Below are 22,013 nucleotides of genomic sequence, written 5' to 3'. Positions count from 1 at the left end.
TCGCAATTGTACACCAAGCAAGCGAAGCAGCCCGAACAAGCGAGACAGCGTGTTGGTTCCGACATGGTGGGAAACAAAATTATGTTTTTAAAGCAACCTTTAACGGCAGCTTTATATGGCTAAAAAAATACGTGAGATTTAGTGGGGAGATGAGGCGGTGAGAGCGAGAGCAGATAAATTTCGCCTCCAGCTGGAGTTTAGCCTTCAGTACTAGGCAAACGCATTGTTCTTGCGTACCTGTAACGCATCTGGAGGAGGCGATACATCATTTACCGGCAAGCTGCTCACGGTGTGGACAATGTGCGAACCCAAGCCCGAGAGCATTCGGCGATGTGATAGCGAAGGCCAGGAAGCCTAATGCTCGAGGGATGTGGCCAGGATGACGAGAGAACCTGACATGGCTCGAATACTTTTGTCTGCGTTTCTCCTCTCCGGTATCATCCTTCAGAATGTGACACCAGGTGAGAGGGACACTGATTAATTACCCTTTTTTGTCAGGTCTGTAGGGTTAAATTATGAAAACGGGAGAAAATTGATGTCTTCTGCACAGTACAGACCGCAAAATGTCAATTTCTGTTGCAAATATATAGACCCTATATATAGACCCCCTGGGTAGCCTTCTTACAGCTTTATTTATTCGAAATTTCAGCCTTTAGATGACTCTCTTTCAGTACGCATAGGAAATTTCTGTGTATCTTGATAGACTATCGAATTATTTCTTACCTCAAGTGTATCTCACTAAAGTATGTATGCGTTTTAACTTTGTTCTTGTCGACTGTCTTGTCATGGAATTTGATGGTTTGACGACGATGAACGAAGGCAAAGTCTTCTGTTCGATTTGTTACCTCAACCTTTGCGTCAGCTTAGCTTTGCGAGGTTAGAAGAAAATTAAATGAAAGTCAACGGTGCTTAAAGGCTGAATTAAAAGGCTGTCGCGCTCTATAGGGCCGTAGCTATCAGCTATGATGGAAGCCGGGTGAGTCGCCACGTGATTCTGTGTGCAGCCTGCAGTCGGTCCAGTAATCTGCAAGGTTGTTTCTTGGGCTAGTTAGTGGAGTTGAAAAAGACAGGGGCGTGAGAGAGACACGGGACAAACCTGTGTTCTGTATCCCTCTTATGTCCGTCTTTTTTGCGCTTCAGGTTCGCCAAAACGAGTAAGGTCCAGTAATGCTGGTTTTCTGACTGTAATTTCGGGCATTCTTGTTTTTGGAGATTGAGGGAGAAATGGACAAATAATTAAAAACTGACTGCCAAAAACAAGAAAATGAAAAATGCTTCAACAGTGAACTAAACGAAAGAAAAATCAGGGCAAGTCTATGCACAATTAACGTGCCCTGATTATGACAGCGTGGTGGGGAAGCGGGAGTGTTCGTTGACAAGTACAGACGGCTGTTTAGGTACCCTGAGGCAAAAAGGTATCAGAACCCCGGCACTATAAGATAGCTATGCAAACGCTATCACCACCCTGAGCGGCGGAGCTTCCTCTGCGCGTGGACGAAGAATAAATGGCATGTGGTATTCTCGGTATAGTTGCGTAGTTTCTTTTACATCTTTTTTGCTAAAAGGCTATGAGAGAGAAAAAAACGTGATATCCGCGTATAAAGTAGCCAGTGACCTCAAAGGCCCGCCTAATGATATCTGCGGGGCAAACAGCTTACTTTACATGTCATGTTAGCGCCATAGCTCAGTCGGCAGAGCGCTGGACGAGAAAGTTATCTATTATCTCCACGATTAGGTTGTTATTTCACATCTGAACAGCAAAAATATAACTTTATATTTTTTGAGCTTTTTGGCATCGCTGGCTGTTTCCTCCCTTCACATGTTTCTTATAACGAAGCCGCTCATTTTTCGGAGCAGTCGTTTGCTGATTAGCATCACAAGGGTATCAATGTCCCACCCTCCCCTTTACGTCCTGTTCCACATGACTTTCGCAGTATCACTGCACGCCACTATAGAGGGGGAAATACAAAAGAAAGTATATGACTGAACGGCCGTCTCTGTAGCTCACCGGACGCGAAAATAGGAGGTCATGTGTTGGGATCCCACCAGTAGCATGTTGGTTTCTTTTTATCCACTTTCGAAATAATTATCTCTCTAATCACAATCTTAGTTCCCATTTATAAACACAAAAATTATTTATCATTTCCTTAATGACAGTGGATGTTGTCTCCCGTTTTATATTAGCTGTCAAGATCGCCTGAAGTCCAACAAAACAGTTGCAGTCTTCGCAAATGTATCAAACACCAAAGAAAACGCTCGCCTAAGTTTATGGCACGCATATACTGAACAATCACTGGATTCTGGCTAGGGTATTTCTGGCTGCTATGAAGGTGGCGCCATCTTCAGCACTCGTAGGAATTCACCTTTGTTGTTGCAGTGTACAGCGTGAAATGGAGAGGGCGCTACAGAGATGCGAAGGTTAAAGCCCGCGAAGATGCCGCATAAGGAACCACGTTGTGCAGCAAAGACATACGTCGTCTTTGCGGGATCCTAACATCCAAACTTGAGAGCAGTGGAGAAGGAATTACTTTGGCTGTCCTAATAGAAAGAAGTCAACGTCGCTACAACTCGCACACAGCACGGCACGCCGTACCGATTACGGATGGTGCAATGCAGCCGGGGTGTCCGTTGGTTGGCTTCACGGTGCTACACGGTTGCTTGGCGGCGAAAGAAAAGGATAGCGGAACTCTGTCAAAGCCTATATAGTGTGTTATACTAAAGCCCAGTTTTAAACAAAACCCCTGAATAAACTAAAGTAGCGACATCTCTCTCCTCCTGCTGCACCGGCGCTCTCGGCGCGTCCCGGGTGCCGACGGTGGCGCCACTTCGGCCGGGGATAGCAAGCACACGTTCCCAGCCGTGGCCTCCGAGATCACCTCCACACACACGCGCGCGAGGGTTATCTCGGAGGCCATGTTCCAGCCATGGCCTCCGACATTACTCCCGCGCGCGCGCGGAGGTGTTCTCGGAGGCCATGTACCAGCGCTTGCTATTTGGCACGCAGTAGGCCGCGCGGTCGAATGAATTGTTCATTGCACTTCTGCCTTAGTTTTCACTCAACGCAGATAATAGAGTAGGAGATTGAAAAATCAGTTGCTTTAGTAACTGTCCGAAGTCCGCGCCGTACTTGTTATTGAAGCATTTAGCGCTGAGGTCGTACACGTTGGATTGAGGGGCACGACCGAGCTAGCGGTGTTTTTATCGGAGACGAAAGGCATGGAGTCACCCTAGTGGATGGATGGATGGATGCATGGATGGATGGATGGATGGATGGATGGATGGATGGATGGATGGATGGATGGATGGATGGATGGATGGATGTATGGATGGATGGATGGATGGATGGATGGATGGATGGATGGATGGATGGATGGATGGATGGATGGATGGATGGATGGATGGATGGATGGATGGATGGATGGATGGATGGAATTTAGGAGCGTCCCCTTTGGAACGGGGTGGTAGCAGTAGATATATCATGCTCATTTTTCTCCCTATATCTGCCTATTTTTCTCCCTATTTCTCCAACGTAGACGCCAGTGTCAGATCTCAAAAAGCATGCCACGGCGCACATAACAATCCTATACGACACGACGGAAAGATTCGAGCACATTAAACAAATTCAAGACGGTAAATTTGGTGCCGCGACATCACCCATCCTGTTGGAGTTCAACCGAACCTGATCCCGTGCATGCGACTCAAATGAAATGGGAGGTGACCCCTGCCGTGGTAGACTGGGCCCATCGGCCGCAGGCGCACGCACAACACAGCCCCCTCAATAGACGGGGTGTCAGCTTCCCTGCTAAGGAACCTCGGCCCCGAAACACCCAACTTGCCGGCATGTCAATTCACGGACATCCTCAGTGAGGCTGACATCTCCGAAGACTGGCAACGGGGTAGGATGAAGTTCATCGTGAAGCGTGTAGGCAGGGCGGAAATACTGGCGGACTATTGGCCGCTCACGCGGTCACTAGTATTACGTACCGCCTCTTCACGCAAGTGTTCAAGGACTGGCTGGGCGGGTATGCCGAGACTGAGCAGCACCTAACCGAAATCCAAAATGGTTTTTCATGTGACCTGCGCCTTTAGGACACTCTTTCTAAGGGAAGTAGAAGCAGAAGATCAAGGGAAGAAGAAGCGGATGTTGGTACACCTTGGGAAAACGTTCGTTTCCATGCTCTTTAATAAAAAGAAAACACCACGCCAAGTACTCAGTACGTAACAACATATATGTAAAGACCATCATTTATGACAGCTATGCGTGGCTGAAAAATAAACCGAAAGATAACGAGCCCTGTGCAGCTACCATCACCCTGTTGTAAAAAGGACGCTCATACATCTATAATCCATCCATAAATCCATCCAGCTAAGGAGCTTGGATTAAGCGCGGAAGAGGTGCCAGGATGTGTAGGGAGCTTGCACGAAGCAATAAATGCTGTGTAGTCCACTATGTTGCCGTCATTGGCAACAAACGACGCAGTCGCCGCGTGTGCAACACAGTAGAGTTTAAATCGTCGCGTAGTGCTCCCAAACGGTGCTGGGACGATCATGAACTGCACTGTGGTGGGCTGAAATAGCCGGACCCAAAGCAAAATGCATGCAGAAACTAAATATCGGACATGACGACTGCGCGTTCTTCGGGATTTCAAGAATATACCTGCGCTAATGCGAGAAAGCAAAGCAGCTCTCTGAGCGACGCCGACTCGAATGGCTCGCGCAAATCAAGAGACTCGAGATCGATGCCAATCTGGGCATGAACGAAAGTAGACATTAGAAGTAGAGATTCGTGAATGTCGGTGATGTCGACGCGTGGCCCAGGTTCAAACCCATAGTGCAGTCGTCGGCGCGTAGGTTGAACAGGTCCCACCGCACTTCTTTGACTGTTCTTCATAGCGTGCCCTTTCTTTCGTGCTCAGAGTTGACGCATACACGTTCCCGAGGAATCTGCCGACATTTCGCACGCACTTACGGGCAGCGCACGTGTAACCGCGTGTTTGCTTGGTGGACCGTCGAAAACAACAAGGCACTCGATTGATTCCCTGCAGGCTGGCTGCGCTGCTTCGTCTGCTGCGTCGTCTCTTGCTAACGTCGACAACATGGCGGTTACCCACCATGCATCACTTCGTTCAAGCTCCCTATAGTCCTCAAAATTAGCGGCCGAACTTTTCTCATTGAATAGCCTTGAACGCGACCTGCTGAACGGTGCAAACCGATATGCGCCGATTTCTTATATCATGAAGAATGCGGCAAGGGTTTAATAGTGTATATTTTTGTTTGTACGACGAATGTGCAGATCACGGGTCGTATACTGCATCTTACTTTTAGACGTTCACAGTTCAACGCACTTTTTTACAGTAATTGGCTGACCCAGTTATCAATTTCACAGAGCACTTATTTTGTGTCCTCTACTGGAAACAGGGCTTGCAAGCCTCTGGGGACCCCAGTGGATGCCGGGGTACAAAATACGGGTTATGTTGGCCTGCTCTGGCATCCAGTTCGTGCCCCGCTCCGGCTGGGGCGCGCGTCCACCCAAAAACCAGGAACCGCTGAAAGTTCAACCGGTACCACGGTTCATCGTGCATCACACAGAAGGTCCGGAGTGTTTCAACTACTGGACATGCTCCGAAAGAATGCGGCACTGGCAGAACTTCCACATGGACACCAGAGGTATAATAATGTGACAGTATTCTTGCGCGAGATGCGTCACACGTGTTCAGCGCGGAGAAGCCACCATGAATTTAAATTGTGCAGTAACTCCGAACGCAGCGCATGAGTTCATTTCGAGCATAAGCTGGCCAGCTCTACTGTATACTCTTGTATACCATAAACTAATGAAACTGTAAGAGCGTATGCTGCAAGGTTAAAAGGTGCGAGAAGGCCCGGGAATCTCACTGCGAAAGACGACAGTAATTGTTGGCTACTTTTACGCAAGGCATAAGCGCTAAGCCTCAAAGCGACGTTAAAAGCTCACCGAGCAAGACATCTTTTTTGTACCAAGATGTATGTATGTGAGAACAATAAGCTCAATAACATCTATCTTATTGGATGGCTTGTAACATATTTGGAGCCATGAGATCAGATACCTGCCGTATTTTGTCGTTGGCCAGTGAAAATGCACCACTTGAGATTTCTGGGAACAAAGTCGAAAGTCTAATGAAAAAGGCCAGGGTAGTGGCTGCTTCTTTTCGGCGGGCTGGGAGAAAACGCAATGGGGGCATGCAATTTTCCAGAAATTAACGGCGTCGTTATAGCAGCACGTAAAAGCATAGTTAACATGCCCCAAGCATGTTGTAGGCATGAAACTGAACCATATCACATACAGGGAGGAAAGAGTTTAGACTCTCGATAGGATGTCATCTGCATATGTATGGTCCAGCAAGGACTAACTGCGATGTATCTTGAACAAGTTAAGGACTTCCTATGGCCTAGTGTTTCGATGTGACAACTAGGTGTTGTTTTCATAACATTTTTTTGCCTCAAGCCATAATAGAAGTTAAAGAGAGAAAAAAATGTGGGTTGTTAAATAAACGAATTTTGGCTAACATCAAACTGTTTCTTCTGCTTTTAATCCCATGCTATTTCTTACAAGAAGGTAGAAAAAGCAGCACAATTCGATCTGGTGTGTCTATTTCCAGGCTGGGATGACCTCGGCTACAGCTTCCTCATCGGGGGCGACGGACGAGTGTACGTGGCCCGAGGCTGGGACCGCACTGGCGCGCACACCAAAGCGCACAACAGTGACGCCTTGGCGGCGGCCTTCATAGGCGACTTCTCGCGGCATCTGCCGACGCCGAGAGCCGCCTGGGCCCTCTATAGGCTTCTGAAATGTGGAGTCGCCCTGGTACGTTTAAACAAAGTGCTCATTTTGGCCAGCCTATTTCGGAGAATGGGACATTACAGAGGAAAGTGCAAGATATAGTAACTTGCATTTATTCTTACAGAGAAATTTTGGAAAATTGACTTGAATCTTCGTACGTAATTTTTATTTGCATGGTGTATAATTGCACCACATAAATTAGTATATCCGCAGATGCTCCCTCGGCAGGGTTGTAGTGGATTTGCTTCACTGGTTTTCTATGGCAGTCTTAATTGTATGTTGCTATAGCTCAGGTTTGGTTGGTTTGGTTTGTAGGGCTTAACGTTCCAAAGCAACTCAGGCTATGAGAGACACCGTAGTAGAAGGCTCCAGAAATGTTGACCACCTGGAGTTCTTTAACGTGCACTGACATCGCACAGCACATGTCCGCCCAGCTTTTCGCCTCCATCGAAAAGCGGCCGACGAGGCCGGCATTCAGTCCCGCGTCCTCGGGGACAGTAGTAAGGAAGAACTGGAAACAAAGTTTTGCTACGCATGTCGGAAGCTTATACCATTTTCTATCAATATCTACCAATGTGTTCCTACACAAATCTTAAAACATATCCCTCGGTTGCCTTACACTTAAAAGGTGTCCGTGAAAGCTGGGCTTGTGTGGAAGTGAGGTTACGCAACCTACGCGGAGAGGAAAGTTGGAGTACTGAGAAAACTTCAAAGTTCACTAGCAGAGCACAAAAAGGAAAGGGCTTTAAAAGCACCGCAGCTCTCGTGGGGTCATAAATTTCGATCTTCCTCTTTTTCTGCGCTGCTTCTGCTTCATGAGTTAAGAAGAAACTCGTGTTGCCATCTTTAAGATATATTATAGAGTTGCGTCATATCCCGCACAATCTTTTTTCTTTTTTTTTTTTAATCAGGGTGTGTGGAGTGGGACGAAGAGCAAAGCAACGGATCGCTACATATGTGGATTGGGACAAAATGTCTAGTCGCCTCCAACCACTCCAACCCAGATGCGGCCCATATAGTTCGGGTTATGCATATAATTCACCCCTTCCTTCATCTGCGCATCGCCGCGGTGGTGCTGTGTTTAGACCACCTGACTTCTGTGCCCAAGGATGCGGGATCGAATTCCGGCCACGGCTACCGCTTTTCTATGGAGATGGAAGGTTAGACGCCCCTATGATGTGCGATGTCAGTGCCCTTTAAAGAACTCTAGGTGATTGAAATTTACGGAGCCCTGCACTATGGAGTCTCGCATAGCCTGAATAGTTTTTGGGAGGTTAAACCCAACCATACCAAACCTTCCTCTAAGATTCCATCGCTTACGTAAATTCATGCTTGTAGCGTTCTCTGAAGGGTTGGTATTGCATGAAACTTTGGAAATCTTTAGAGAACCTTGAATCACCTCGTGTCTGGTAATTATTTTTCTGGTAGCGCACAGGATAGCAGAGCTCGTGAACTTTGCAGTTCAGGGCACCTGCTTTGTTATTTAAAAGTACACTGGAGAGGACAACAGAATGCTAGGAGCAGATTCTGCATTAGCAAAACAATAATAATTTATTTACTTATTTATTTATTGGTACCTCAAAATGCCCACCAGGGGCGTTACATTGGGGGTGAGCTGACCCCTAATGTAATTATCACCCCACAGAAGGTAAAAATTGGATAAATTTGATGGAAAAGAAACAGTGGGGAATTATACCGAAAGTGGAAAATGCAGATCAGGAAGGAAGCTTTCTTTGATACCTCAAGAGGCAGTGCTCTACTTTTTGAAGCTAGATCAGGGTGGCTTAGAACACGCAGCTACAAAAAGAGATTTAACAATGAAGATGACGCATCTGCTGTATGTGGTAACTCCAGTGAAACAATTGACCATATTTCATTTCATTTCATTTTATTACCTTAAAGGCCCCTAAAAAGGGGTGTTACATAAGGGGTGGCAAGAGCAAAAATACATAATCACAATAACAGGAAAGTTTTGACACTATCGATGAACTGTGGTGTGCAAGTGATGAGAGCAATGTTGTCCGGAAGGCCGTTCCAGTCTGCAGCTGTTCGAGGAAAAAAAGGAATTTGAAAACGTGACGGTACGTGAACGTGGACGGGCAACTTGTAGCTGATGGCTGGTGCGATGAGATATGCGTGTGGGGGGAAGCATATAAGGTGCGATGCGCATAGGACTGTGGAAAAGTTTGTGAAATAAAGATAGGCTGGCATATTATACTCGAATGTAATGGTATCCATCCGGAAGTTGATGCAGGCGCAGTCACTGTTCCTGAAGCTCTAGGGTTTAGAGATACCAGTGGGCGGGTGAATAAACCGGCGGTGGAAACTAGCAAAAAACGACTGGAAGATTGGTGGCTTAAAAGCAGAGAAGTAGCATAATGTTAGTAATGTAGAAACAAAAATTTAATAAATAGAATGATGGTTTAGTTAACCAATCTAAATCAATAATTAAGATATAGGGAGAAAAATGAGCATGATAGCTACTGCTACCACTTCGTTTCAAAGGGGACGCTCCTATATTCCATCCATCCATCGCTAGCAAATCTTATAATTAATTTGGTGATGAATGTCTTGAAAAATTCATGGTTAGTATGGGCAAACGCTTCAGCTGTCAGGTCGTTCCAATCTCTTGCAGTCTGGGAGAAGAATAATTTGAGATGTGCAGACGTGGATGCTCGAGGTGTGTTGGCGGCGTTCGGGTGACTGGTGCGAAATGAAAAGCGGTGAGCAGGGGTGATAATGGAATGACTCAGAGGGGAATGATAAAACGTGTGGAAAAGTGAAAGTCTGGCTATTTTACGACGGGATTCAAGGCTGGGAAAGTTAGCTTTTGCTTTCAATGATGTTACGCTCGTACATTTCTTAAACGACGGCCTCTATCGACTCAATCTACAGGATCCGAAGAAGAAAAAGAGGAAGCAGAATTTACCTCTCCAGACTTGATTTCAGGTGGATTACTACGTCCGTCTGCGGAATACAGCGTCATGGCTCCGATTTGATATGCGATGAAATTAATTGGCGCGGCCGTAGTGTTTCTCTAAGTAATTCAAATTTGAAACTTTATTTTTTTTATTTGAACTCTGTTACTCCGATCAAGCCACGTATGGTAATTTTTACAGCCCGTAAGTAAATTGGTCATATCATTTTTTACTTGCGTGATTAGTGCGTTAAACTAGAAGTCAAATATGACGAAGATGTTTTCCAAACTCATTTTTTTTTATTGGCAGTATGCCTTACTGTCAGAGGCAAATGTTTCTATACGACGGCTTGCAAACGCCACGAAAGAATACGAGAAGCCTGCAAAGAAACTTTTTTTTTTTCTTCGAAGTTTGGTAGCATTAAAATTACAACTTAAAGGCCCCCAAAAAAGGAAAGGAACTCGGATTGGTTGTAGCGTACTGCCGAATTTATGTGAGAGAAAAAAAAGAAAAGTTCAGACAGAGCTTCGATTTTCTAGCTTTTTTAAAGATCGTCTCTTTATAGGCCATTTGAAAGGTGCCAAGACAACTTTGTGTTGTCATTGTTGTTGTTATCGTTGTTGTTTTGTTAGAACACGGAGCTGAGGTACTCATTCCCGTGCACCAAGAGAACGTCCATGGAGCTTTGCACACTGTTCTAAGTTGTTCCCACGTTACATTTATAGGACGTTTGAAATGGCCGGATCTATTAGTAAATTATTCATTTCTCTGGTGACTGCGCACTTGATAAGATTCCCTGCATTCATTCCGCTTTCATCATTATCATTTTTGGTAGAATAAGCGATCCGTATCATTACACACATGCTGTAAAACCCAATTTTAAAGCCCAAAGAACGCACTTATCCGGTGCTATACTTTCGTCAGCATCGTCGAATCTTAATCAGTTTTGACGCTAAAGGCGAGGGCGACATCCTGAGCAGTGAGGAAACGTCTTTGGCATTTGAGCCCTGAGTGTACTGCCTTCGCTATCGCGCGCATGCTCGACCAGAAGGGCTTCGGATTTTTTTTTTCTTAATTTACATCGCTTCGCAACTCTATATGCACACTACTTCCTGCAGACGGTGATTTGTCCATTTAGCTGAAAACTCTTCCCCATGTAAAGTTATCGTGGAGATTCCCTTTAGCTGTATTACTTCCCAACATTACACAGTCAAATTTGACTTTACTTTTCTTTTTTTTTTCTGAGCAGTGCAGGATAGATATGGTTTATTCGCATCGTTGCTTTCCTTAATTACTCGCGATTTCTCAACTGCACCACGTAAAAAAAAAATAAAAAAAGCAGTCCTGGAGCCCGATAAGATGAGCAGCCCTTTTCACAAATTCTCGTCTATATACAAGCTTCTGCGAGAACAAATGAGAACATTTATAATCGTTCTCTGCCCAATGCATGCTGGGCTACATTGTAGTCGCTATTTTTCGATTCACTGTATTGAAAATACGCCTATAGAAAAAGCTAAAGTGGCACGCTTTTGGAAGCCCGCTGTGACGCTGAAGATCATCGAGGCATTGTTTCCACGAATAACAGCGGGGGCATGGGACCGAATATTAAATACGAAGAACGAAGAAACAAGCAAAATTTTGCGCTGCACATGCTGAAGCACTTGCGGAGCAGATAGTTAACCAATTGTGCACTCACTGATGTCGCTGCCTAATCGATGAGCTACAGCTGTCAGGAAAGCCTTATAGTTAAGTTTAGTGCTACTAAATGATTTTCAAAACTACCGAGTTTGAAAGCAAGAAAGGTTGAGAATTAGCATGATCCTCTTGAGCCTGTGAAGAGAAGACACCAGGCTGAAGAATGCATGGAAATTAGATCAGGGTGTTTAAAGGTGCATTGAAAAAAAATATATAGAGAGAGCAAGCGCAGTAAAGCCTGTTAGCAATACAAATATTCAGAGTTGAAATATATGAAAGACAGTTCTCAATGAAAAAGGAAAAGAGGGAATAGTGAGACGGTCACAATTTCACGAGAAATATCTGCTGTCGGTATTCTTTGCGGCAATTGAAACCGAGTTATATTATCGCCCTAAAACGTAAGACTGCACGTACAGTTCATAGTTTTGACTAAACTCTTAGTTCTGGATTTATAGTTCTGGCGAGTCACAGCCCCACATGCTGGAGAGCGTTGCATGCTTAGTTATTCTAGATAATAGCAAGTTGACTGTCAACGAATAGCTATATATAAGATGCTGCCAGATGGGCGGATTGCTAGAAATAAAACAATCTCGCAAACCACTGTGCAACACAATGCAGAAAGGTTTTTTAAAAGAGGAACTTGGCTTGTTTGCGAGAAGAAAGGAGCATCCATCATGCTTGGCAGAAACAGAAAGGAAACCTTGATTTCTCAAGACAAATTTATTTTAAATAATGCCGTTGGATATGGGCTTCGGTTAAAAAGCCCAGCTCCGACTGCAATTCGGCGCATAACGCGAATCAGAAAAATGGTAGGGTGCTAACGTGGTTAAATGGAATTGTCAAGCGAAAGCTCTGTTTAACTCGATTTAGCTTGGCATAATTCACTGGTACGACAAATTGTGGTAATTCACGCACGAAGTATCCGATCGCAAACAAAAGCCGTTGCCCAATGTTCTTCAGTTTTTCGCTGTCGCCACTATGTCTGCCTTTCTTCAATCTCGTTCTTCGATAATTTACCTTTGTATATGTTAGATGTATGCATACCGGAACATATCCGTCATCACTGCCTTCTCGCACTTTTCACGCCGCTTGTAGCTGCATATCTCAACCCCTGATAGCTGCCTGTGCGTTGCAGCTGACATATCATACATGCCTTTAATGTATACCAACGAAAGTGAAAAAAAAAAAAAAAATGGCACTGGTTTAGCTCCGGTTAAACCTAGTTGAGCTGCGAAAGCAACAACTGCATGGCTACGCTTAGGATAGCTTAGGCTACGCAGCGGCCGGGCTCTCCTTCTCCATTTGGTCGATTCTGGCCGCGCGCACACCTCTTCTCCGCACAACAAACTGAGAGATGCGCAGCTAGCGCCGGCTGTGGTTTTGACGTCACTTCTCCGGCACCGGCGGAGCGCGCGGCGAAAAGCGGCCGCGACGGCAGCTCCGACACACCAGCTGCTGCCTCTGACGTCACGCGGCTCCTCGCGCATGCGCAGCTTGGCCCACGCTGTGCCATGCGAAATGGCTCGACGACTAGCGTAGTGTTGCTTTCGCCACAAAAAAGAAACATACTCGGCCATGTTACCTGCCAGCTACCACCTACCAGCGGCTTCACACCTCCCTAGGCTTTTGAGGCTTTGGCAGTGAAGTTAACCTTTCGCTTTAAATGCTGAATGCCAGGCGAGGGGAGGAAGAGCCAGCGTTCCCACAAGACCCTCGAACGTTACGAATGGCCGTAGGTGGTACTCGCACATTCCCAAACCATGTGGTAGAGTGTCAGTGGGCCTGTACAAAAGCTTCATATTATAGGGGCGTAGATGGTGCGATAGGCATCATCAGAGGGCAAGGTGGCCTTCTGTAACGGTCGATATATGACTGCTTCTTGTCTCGGTAGTGTGGGGTGAGCCGGGAGGAGCATACTTCGGTCCCCACGGTGCCTACGCAAATATTATGCCTGTACATGAGAAATAAGTACTTGAAACATCCCCCGAAATACGAGTCGAACCGATAATAGTCCCGAGGCAGCCTGATTCTCCTATTCGCAGGCGAGTGCGTCAGCGCACTCTTTCCAATGTGAATGATATGCGAATGAGCCGGCCATGTTTGAAGGGTCTACACGCTTTCTTGGAGCCTGCTAAGATTATTGCCACTTTATATTATTTGTCTGCGTGGGTCGGGCTGCATGGTCTATTGCTCTTGCTATGGCGAGATCTTGGAGGTGCGGGACGAGACACACGTGAAGTTCAGTCATGACTGGAACAGGATAGCCATCAGTTGTTTCAGCGGCGTACCTTGACAGCGGGGACGCGTCTGCGCATAGCACGTTCTCAGAGCCGTCTCCTCATTCGTGGGCCTTTCAATAAAAACCATACGGAGTTGACTTCTGACTTGCTGCGTTTCTGGGTGCATCATTTACGCGGTATATTCAGTGCGTTTATCCTGGCGCACTCGTCAGAGGCGAGTTGAATAGTTTCGTTAAAGGCAGACCTTGGCCCATCGCTGAAGAGATGCACCCATGCAACGTCTCGAAGAGGCGCTTGGTTTAGCTTGCTTTCTGTGGGTATTCCGTCCAACGCGTTGTATGTACATGCGAGAAATATGAATGCAGTCGTGCGTGTGCGCACCGCCAGCCTTATGCATTCGTTGAATTGAGTATGCGCTCTTCCATCTTCCTCAGTCAGATCGTGGTGCAGAAATGGTAGTTAAGGCACGAATGAACTAAGTCATGGCTTAGAAGAAAGATGTCGACCTCTCTATATCCGCCTCGTCTGTTGGACACGCGCCGAACATGTTCGCGCATGTTGATGAGCAGGGGTTTGATGTTGGAGCAACTGTGCCGTGGAATAAGTTTTTTCTTCTGCGCGAGTTGGTTCATATCACCCAAAAAGGATAGACTTGCACAAAAAGTTGAGGAAGAAAGAGACGTCTGGTCCTGTAGTCTGTCTTCCTCAACGTTTTGCGCAAGTTTATTCCTTTTTTGCTAATATGTACACTGAAATCTGTATTGCCGTAAGATTGCGGGCTGAGCACCAGGACAAGGAATTCATTGGGGTGTGTGTTGTTCGTTGAGAGAAGGCGGGTACAGCAGGGCGTGAGTGAACCAGGAGCATTTCCGACTTCTTACTGGAGCATGCCAAGCCCACAAGCTGCGCGTAACATAACGTGGCGTCACCTGCCTTCTAGAGCGCGTCCTCTAGCTCCCCATCAGAGCCAGCCGTGATCGATATTTTAATATCGCCCACGTAGGTGGAGTTAATTGTGAGGTCGACGGCATTCAGAACGACAGGGAGACCAGTCACTGCCAGATTAAAGAGAAGGGGTGAAAGCACAGCACCCTTTGCTGCACCGCTTCCATGAAAAGGGCGGGGCCTACGTTCGAACAGGCAGCGCTGGAATGCATTGAAGCGGTGCGGTCGCGCATGAAGAAACGGATGTAAATACAGTCGTGCCCCGTTAATATGACCCCCGTTAATATGGACGACCCGAATTATGGACAGTTTTTCTGGGGACGAAACCTTTTCAATGTATTTATGCCTCGTTAATATGGAAACTCGCTGTCCGGACAATGGACAGGGGAAGAATGCACGCGCCCCACTTGGGCCCATGTATTTTTGTCTCGTTAATATGGACAGTGCTTGAAAAAAAAAAACAGAGTAGTCCGAACGCAAGTTAAAGAAGGGCGCGCCGCTCGCGAACCCACGCGACAGCCGATACGGCGGGATGCCTGAACGAGTCCTGTGGGGAACCAAAGCCGGCGTGTCGCCGGGGGAGGGGAGCGCAAGAGCGGAGAGGAGCGTACACAGCAGAGAAACGCGCTCTCCCTCGAGACCGGCCGTGACACAGCAAACCGAGGGCCAGCGTAAGAAAGACCCCGAAAGGGGGAACCTGGAGGCTTCTGGGTGCAGCGGGAGTGCCGCCGCAGTCGGGAAAACAGCAACATGTGGTTGCAATAAATTCTGCTGAACGTGAACACAGAGGCCGGTAAAAGCGTAAGAAAGAAATGACAGGAAGAAAGACAAGTGCCTACAGTGGCGGTGGGAACTGAAGTTTTCTTTCCCAAAGCGCAATGTGTGTTCCATGAAGCCGTTAACGCTTTTCGTTGAGAGTTAAGACACGCTCACAAAGTACAGCGACAAAAGAGGCGACGTACGAACACGCAACCCGGACCGGGCGTCCCGTCCTGGACGCGCTTCCCTCTCATGCTCCTGGTTTTCGTCCTTGTTGCACTGTCGAACGGCCAAACTTTGCACACTAGGCGGTCCGTATGTCGGCTCCGCTTTGAGTCAACGATGCGGCCTTGACAAGGTCTGAGCTCTTCGTAGTCGGCTAGCCGTCGCTGTAAACTCTACTTCAGCTTGCAGTGTTTGTTTTATGGGAACACATAAAAACGGCGCCAAGAAGATGGGATGTTCGATAGCCCTCTGCATAGCAGCTTGCCAGCTTGATTCCTTCGCTTTCTTACAGAAACAGTACAAGGCAAAAAAAAAAAAAAAAAGAATCAGAAGAACGGAAAGGCAAAAAGGTTAACTAAGCAAAAAAGTGCACAGCATCAGGAGCCTGTAGCCCTGAACTTGAGTCTGGCTTTTGGCATGGCGGGAGTTAAACGCAAAAAGAACAGAGCTGAACGTAGGCGCGAAGAAATCTGTGAATACAAGCGGCAAAAGCCATCTCAGTCAATCCAAGCTGCGAGGGACTAGTATCGACAGCTCAGCTGTTTCCTCGCCTCAGGAGAATCTCAAGCAGCTACTTAGCGGCTACTTAGCTCAGTGAAGAGCACATTTTGGAAGTGGCGGTGAGTAGAGAATCAGACGCTGATTCATCGCCCAGTGGGGAGTTCGTGCTCGAAAGTTCGACCACCACAAAGCCCAACATCACGGGTGTCATGGTAAGCGAGTCGCTTCAGGCTGCACTACAATTTTTTGAAGACAACAATGACAAGGATAATGCACTCAAATGTGCCGGTGTTCTGTGAAATTTTGAGTCCAGTGCACACCGTTATGTACAAAAGCAGTCGTTAATTACAATTCTCTTTTCTCAATAAAATCCTTTTTGTTTTTATTCATGACTCGTTATTATGGATGACTCACTTTATGGACAGTTTTGATCGGGAACCAAAGTGTCCATATTAACGAGGCACGACTGTACATACCCACTACTCGTTGTTTGTAGTATAGGTGTTCCCAACGTCACGAAGTTTCGACCAAACAAAATCGTCCTTATTTTAGTGCTGCGAAACTGAGCTCGTCGTTCCCAAGGTTGGACCCACCGTGGTGTCTCGCTGGTTACAGCACTCAGCTAATGAGTCGGTATACGAGGTTTGAACTCGACCGCGGTGCCGCAATTTAGAAAAAATGTACCCTGCTGTACGATGTCAGTACGCATGAAATATCCTCAAGTGGTCAAAATAATTCCACAGCCCTCCACTGTGGCATCTTTTCTGCCCCCTTTTCTATCACTGCCACCTTCCTTCCTTCCCTGCGCAGCCCAGCTACTCACGCGGAATTAGGCAGATACGGCGTCTTCCATTTCCTGAATACCAATTGTCATGTTTTTCCTAGGGATATGACCATGAAGCCACCGTTTCTTTCTTTTCAGATTATTAATGGCTCTGCAGAAAGTATAGTTACTTAACAAATAGGCCTCATGAACACACGTGCAATCTGTTTTTGGATTGGAAGTTGTGTAATGCTCTTGCTTCGAAAAGCAATGATGACAAGTGAAAGTCGGTCGGTACCGATGGACCACGACTTTAAAACGACGAACTCGAAGTGCAGCAAGGCATCGAACTTAAGTGTGGTAGGGCCGCAAGACAGATTCTAAAATTTGTCATGCGCATGCTAGCCCTAGTTCCTCCCTGACGTTTTACGCACGTGCCCTCCAAGCCCGCTATCCGTTAAGCATCCAAAGCCCACTATACTACAGCTCTCTATTGTATGTAGCTCTTCACTAATGCGTCCCTCATGCTTGTGGTTTGCATCAGCCAAAGTCAAGTCAGTGACAGCCGTCTCACAAATCTGTTGTCGGGTTCACACATACGAGGTTCGAGTCAAGTGACCGCTCAGCTCTGTGTCAGCCCGGCGGCAGAGAGCAGGTTGACACTATCCAACCCAGGGAACCTATGTGCACCAGTTTCAAAAGCCTGTACATGCACTCTCCTTAACCAAATCTGTTTTTCAGGGAGTATATGTAATATATATACGCTGCCACATCGGGCCAGCGCCTCCCCCTCTTGCCTCTTCACTTCTTGGACAGCAACAGCGTTTGTCTGGACATTGTTCCACCTCGTCTATAGCGTCAGCGAGTAGTTTCCTTCTCGACGCTTGGTGCAACGGCGATTTCGGCCCGGCAGAAACGGGATCACGTAAACGCTGTCGGGTCGGACTCAGCCAGCCCGATATCTGGCGATCCCCGACTCTACTGACTAGCTTCGGACTCATATATACAAAGCTGAGTTGCTTTGCAATGTTAAGCCCTAAAGATCTCGATCTGAAAAGTAGGGAACTTTACCTGCATTAGTCCTCAGAAAGGAATGGACAGGGGGTAATTGTTGCAGGCGGAAAAAAGGCCACAAGCATCATCTTGAATTACTTGAATTATAATTATTATCATAAAAAGAAGAAGCAAAGGTACAATATCGATTAACACACAAAGCATACATCTGAAAAGGGCCCACGCAAAGAGGAGGAAGCTAAGCTAGAAATTCTAATATGACAACTATTGAGAGAAAAATGGAACTGTTACATTTGGACCACGATGTTTACCAGTTAAAAACAATGATCTAAAAATACTCGTGAGGTAAGTCCTGTCTGTGTCACTACGTGCATTCCTGTTTTCAAACAGCTGTCCCTTCAAAAAGCAACCCCGCCCCATTCTGGCGGCAGCCATCACATAGGTCAGCATTCACAGTTCCTTACCATAACAAGTTGGATTATGTGTGTCGGTCTGCGCAAGGTAAGATCAGCCCTAGGTACACGCTGCACGGCCACCGGGACGCCAACTGCAGGACGTGTCCTGGGGACGCCCTGTATGCCTACATCCGACGGTGGAAGCACTATGGCGGAAGACTGCAGAAGTTCATCTGCGAGACGACTCCTCCTACGCGACCGCCCATGTCCAAGAGCCAAAGCCTGGTTGCTTAGAATGAGCATGCTCACATTCAACAAAGCTAGTATTTACTTCCCTTCACTTCATGAATCTCTAGTCTAAGAAACACTTTGAAAGCAAGTCCAATCGTGATGCATGGCACGGAAGTTAATGGCAGAATACTTCCTGGAAGTTCCGCAACGCTGATCACAAGGTGTCTTGCAGCAACCTAACACTCTCTACAATTTAAGGTCTATAAACAGCGGTTAACACCCACGCAGACACGACCCGCTGGCTTCTATGGAAGTGACGACCTTCCTTACGAATTTAACTGAAAGTGAAATCGTTCTTGTTCACGCATCGATGAGAGGTAAACAAGGGCAAGTCAGTCGAACTAGTCAATCAACAAATTCAGTAGAGCTAGTTGGCTAATTTCTTTAGTGGGCAGCTGAAATGGCTTTATATTTAGACTACATTAAAGTAGTCGAATCTGTGAAGGCTGATGGTTAATCATACCAAGTCGTTTTGCGCTAGCATTTAAGTTTGCGCCCTGTTTCGGTGCTCAGGCCTCTCCGCAGCACACGGTATGGAGGATGCGCACCCATGATGACGTCATCTGCGGAGGTGATGCATTTCGAATGCATAAACGCTTACACTGAGGAAGAAAACCAACGCCAACGACGGTAAGGTTACAAATGCGTTGTTTGGAGGCATCAGACGACGCACAAAATGAAGTGGGCGAGAGAGAGAAAGCGAGAGCGAAAACTTTATTCGTCAGTCGTTTAGATGGTCTTGGTCTTGGGCTGCACTCAGCTGGTCCAGGTGACCGGCAGTTTAAGTCTGTCAGCGACCTCTTACGCTCTTGCCTAGGCCCGGGACTGGACGTCCGGGTCCCGACTGGCGAGAACATCTTCCCATTGTTCCAGCGAGGAAGATAGTACTAGACCTGCCGGAGGCGGATCCTCCGCGCAGTCCCAGATTAGATGGTCTATGGTGGTAGTCTCGCCGCACAATTGGCAGTACGGATTTACTGTGGCGAGAAAGATTTTGGCATACGTCCAGGAGCTTGGCTGCGACCGCGTTTTCAGCCGCCGCCACGTGGTAGCCTGTTCTCGGCTGAGCGAAACGTGCGGAGGAAGCATGGCTCGCTCTCAGCTCCTTGTAGCAAGTGGTAATGGCTTGAAACGTATCCCTAGTACGGGCTGGAAGTGGGCGAAAGCAGTAGAAATCTGAAACGTCACCGTCAATGATGTAATTGTGAAGTTACTCCGCATAGCTTTGCTGCTGTGATGAGAAACCTAAAGATCATCATCACTTTAATAGTAGATTACTATTAATAGCGGTTAGATATATGCAATGGCAGCGCGAAACCATTTCTTGAGCTTAATCTGTAAGCTTCATGTATTCTAATGCGTGCATCTCGTGAAATTCTCGAAGAACTGTTTCAGCTTCCCTTTAGGACGTACGACATGATCATTTTGACAGACCTGAAGAGCACAGTCACTACCAAAGGATGGTAACGTTCCTAAATGTGGAATTCTTCCATCTCATTCAGTTCTAGTTTGTAAGAAATAAAATGTATCGTAACATTCATCTGCCCTTACAACTGTCCGTAGTCGGTACAACCCCCCCCCCTCTCCCCCGAAGATGAATAAAAAAATGAACAACGTAAAATTTCTGATACTGCAAGTATTCTGCTCGAGACTCGCACTAGTGGCTACAAGGAATTGTTCACCGCGAAGGACACCAACTGCCATGGAGGCACCCTCCAGGGACGCAGCGTCGTGCCATTTCATTCCCGTAACTTCCAGGCATCAGGTTAACGACCAGCAGTAAATAACTCTTAAGCTCTAGATCATGGTATTTATACGAAAAGGAAATTCATCCGTTTCGACCGCGACATCGCCTCACGCGATGAAAACGGCACCTGCAATGCAACAGCGTTAAAGGCTTTGTTCTGCAGAAAGTCCGGCGTCGACGCTGTGATCAAATCATAATATAGTCATCGAAATTATCGAAAAGAAATTTAAAGTAAGCTTTAAACTACAGTCGAACCTAGTTTCACAACTGGTTGCTTGGTTTAGTCATGGTCGGAATTCAGTGGTGGTGGCGTGCCACTCGAGTCATGCCATGCTTTAGTCAGCTAAATGCTCATCCGTTTCTACTTAAAGGGCAACTCCGGTGGTTTTTTCATCATTTTGTGTTTTTAGTTGAATTACATTCCTCGGCAGGTCCTGATTCCAACACAAAAAGCAGTTTTTCGAAATTCCGATTAGAAGTATTTTAAAAGAAGAAAAACAGCAAATCGAAACCGAAACTGCTTTCGCGGCCAGAAACGACGTCCCAGGTGACGAAATGGTGACGTCACACTCAGTATTAGAAAAACACTCGTACGTGCGTTGGATGGTGAAAATAAAGTATGGAAATCATGACGCTCTGCATAAAATGTCTTAGGTACTTCAACATAATGCTCGCAATTTCATAATCACTCGGGAAGTGGACAGTAACGCCGGTATACTGTTTGTGATGAGACTCTCTGTTGCCCGCAGAAATACTCTCAACTTAAGCCATGAAAACAGCATATTTTAAAGCCGTGTTGCGCGTGACCAGATTATCGTACGGCACCCAAATTTTATAGAATGCGTCAGGACGAAGAGGAGAACCTATAGTAAAATTTTTACTAGAATATTGGAATGTCAAAAAGCCTCCGTTAATTACGCACAGCGGCATCGACTACGCAACCACTTTAAAGCTATATGGTAGGCACTAATGCTACGCCTTTAAGGATATTGGGCGTTAACGTTAAAGGCTCCGGCCTGGGGCTCGCTTATTTACCAGCCCCTAATTTGCGCCTCTAATAAATCATACATTCTTACTAGTATACAGTCATAAACTATAACGTTATTCAGCTGCCAATTCTAATCGATTACTCGGAATAGATAAAAAGCACTTCTTTAGCCAAGTCGTACGAACGTGGCTGCATGGCCTCGGAGTTACGTGCCTTAATCTGCATCCTATAGAGGCCATAAAGATTTATCCCTATCGCATCATCCCAACTCAAACGAGCTACCTGGGTACTCCCCCGAGCTTTGCGACAACAGGGCTATTTTTTTTTAACCTACACCACCTACACTATCGTGCAGCAAAACACCATTGGAGGTACTGGAGTTTTCCTACACTGGTGTAGCTAGTGTAAGTTAAAAAAAATGGCCCTAATATATGGCATCATTACGTCGCACAAATGGTCGACGAATGGGTGCTCGACCATGCCATCTGCCAACTGTTCCCTTCCAGAGCCGTGCCCGTGATTGCTATGCTGGGCTTCTCAAGGTTAAGTCAAGGTCAAATCGAAAGACCTCTTGGTGAGCGACTTTTGAGTTGAATGGAGCTACTGATCATGCCACCTGCCAACTGCTGTTCGCAGTTGGCAGGTGGCATGATCGGGCACTGATTGGTCGACAGGTTCTGTGACGTCACTAGGCCAAAATGCATGGCCGACATTG

General features: G+C 46.5%; 1 protein-coding gene across 1 annotated transcript; it reads left to right on the top strand.

Moving 5' to 3' along the window:
• Positions 1-208: 208 nt before the first annotated feature.
• LOC146175934 (peptidoglycan recognition protein 1-like) lies at positions 209-18,606 on the top strand. The gene is made up of 5 exons (XM_084582304.1): positions 209-461; positions 5,419-5,667; positions 6,636-6,841; position 7,046; positions 18,379-18,606. The coding sequence occupies exons 1-5, from the start codon at positions 380-382 to the stop codon at positions 18,564-18,566; spliced, it is 726 nt and encodes a 241-aa protein (XP_084438430.1). The 5' UTR covers positions 209-379; the 3' UTR covers positions 18,567-18,606.
• Positions 18,607-22,013: the final 3,407 nt, after the last annotated feature.

Source organism: Amblyomma maculatum, chromosome 10, assembly GCF_055883805.1.
Source record: "Amblyomma maculatum isolate TAMU_Amacu chromosome 10, ASM5588380v1, whole genome shotgun sequence".
Lineage (NCBI taxonomy): Eukaryota > Metazoa > Arthropoda > Arachnida > Ixodida > Ixodidae > Amblyomma > Amblyomma maculatum.
This window is presented reverse-complemented; position numbering and strand designations above follow the sequence as displayed.

Excerpts from the sequence above, each read along its gene's own strand:
- LOC146175934 (XM_084582304.1), top strand. The coding sequence starts at position 380 with ATGACGAGAGAACCTGACATGGCTCGAATACTTTTGTCTGCGTTTCTC. Across the intron at positions 462-5,418 it reads CCTTCAGAATGTGACACCAG|GGCTTGCAAGCCTCTGGGGA; the intron begins GTGAGAGGGACA and ends TACTGGAAACAG. Across the intron at positions 5,668-6,635 it reads CTTCCACATGGACACCAGAG|GCTGGGATGACCTCGGCTAC; the intron begins GTATAATAATGT and ends GTCTATTTCCAG.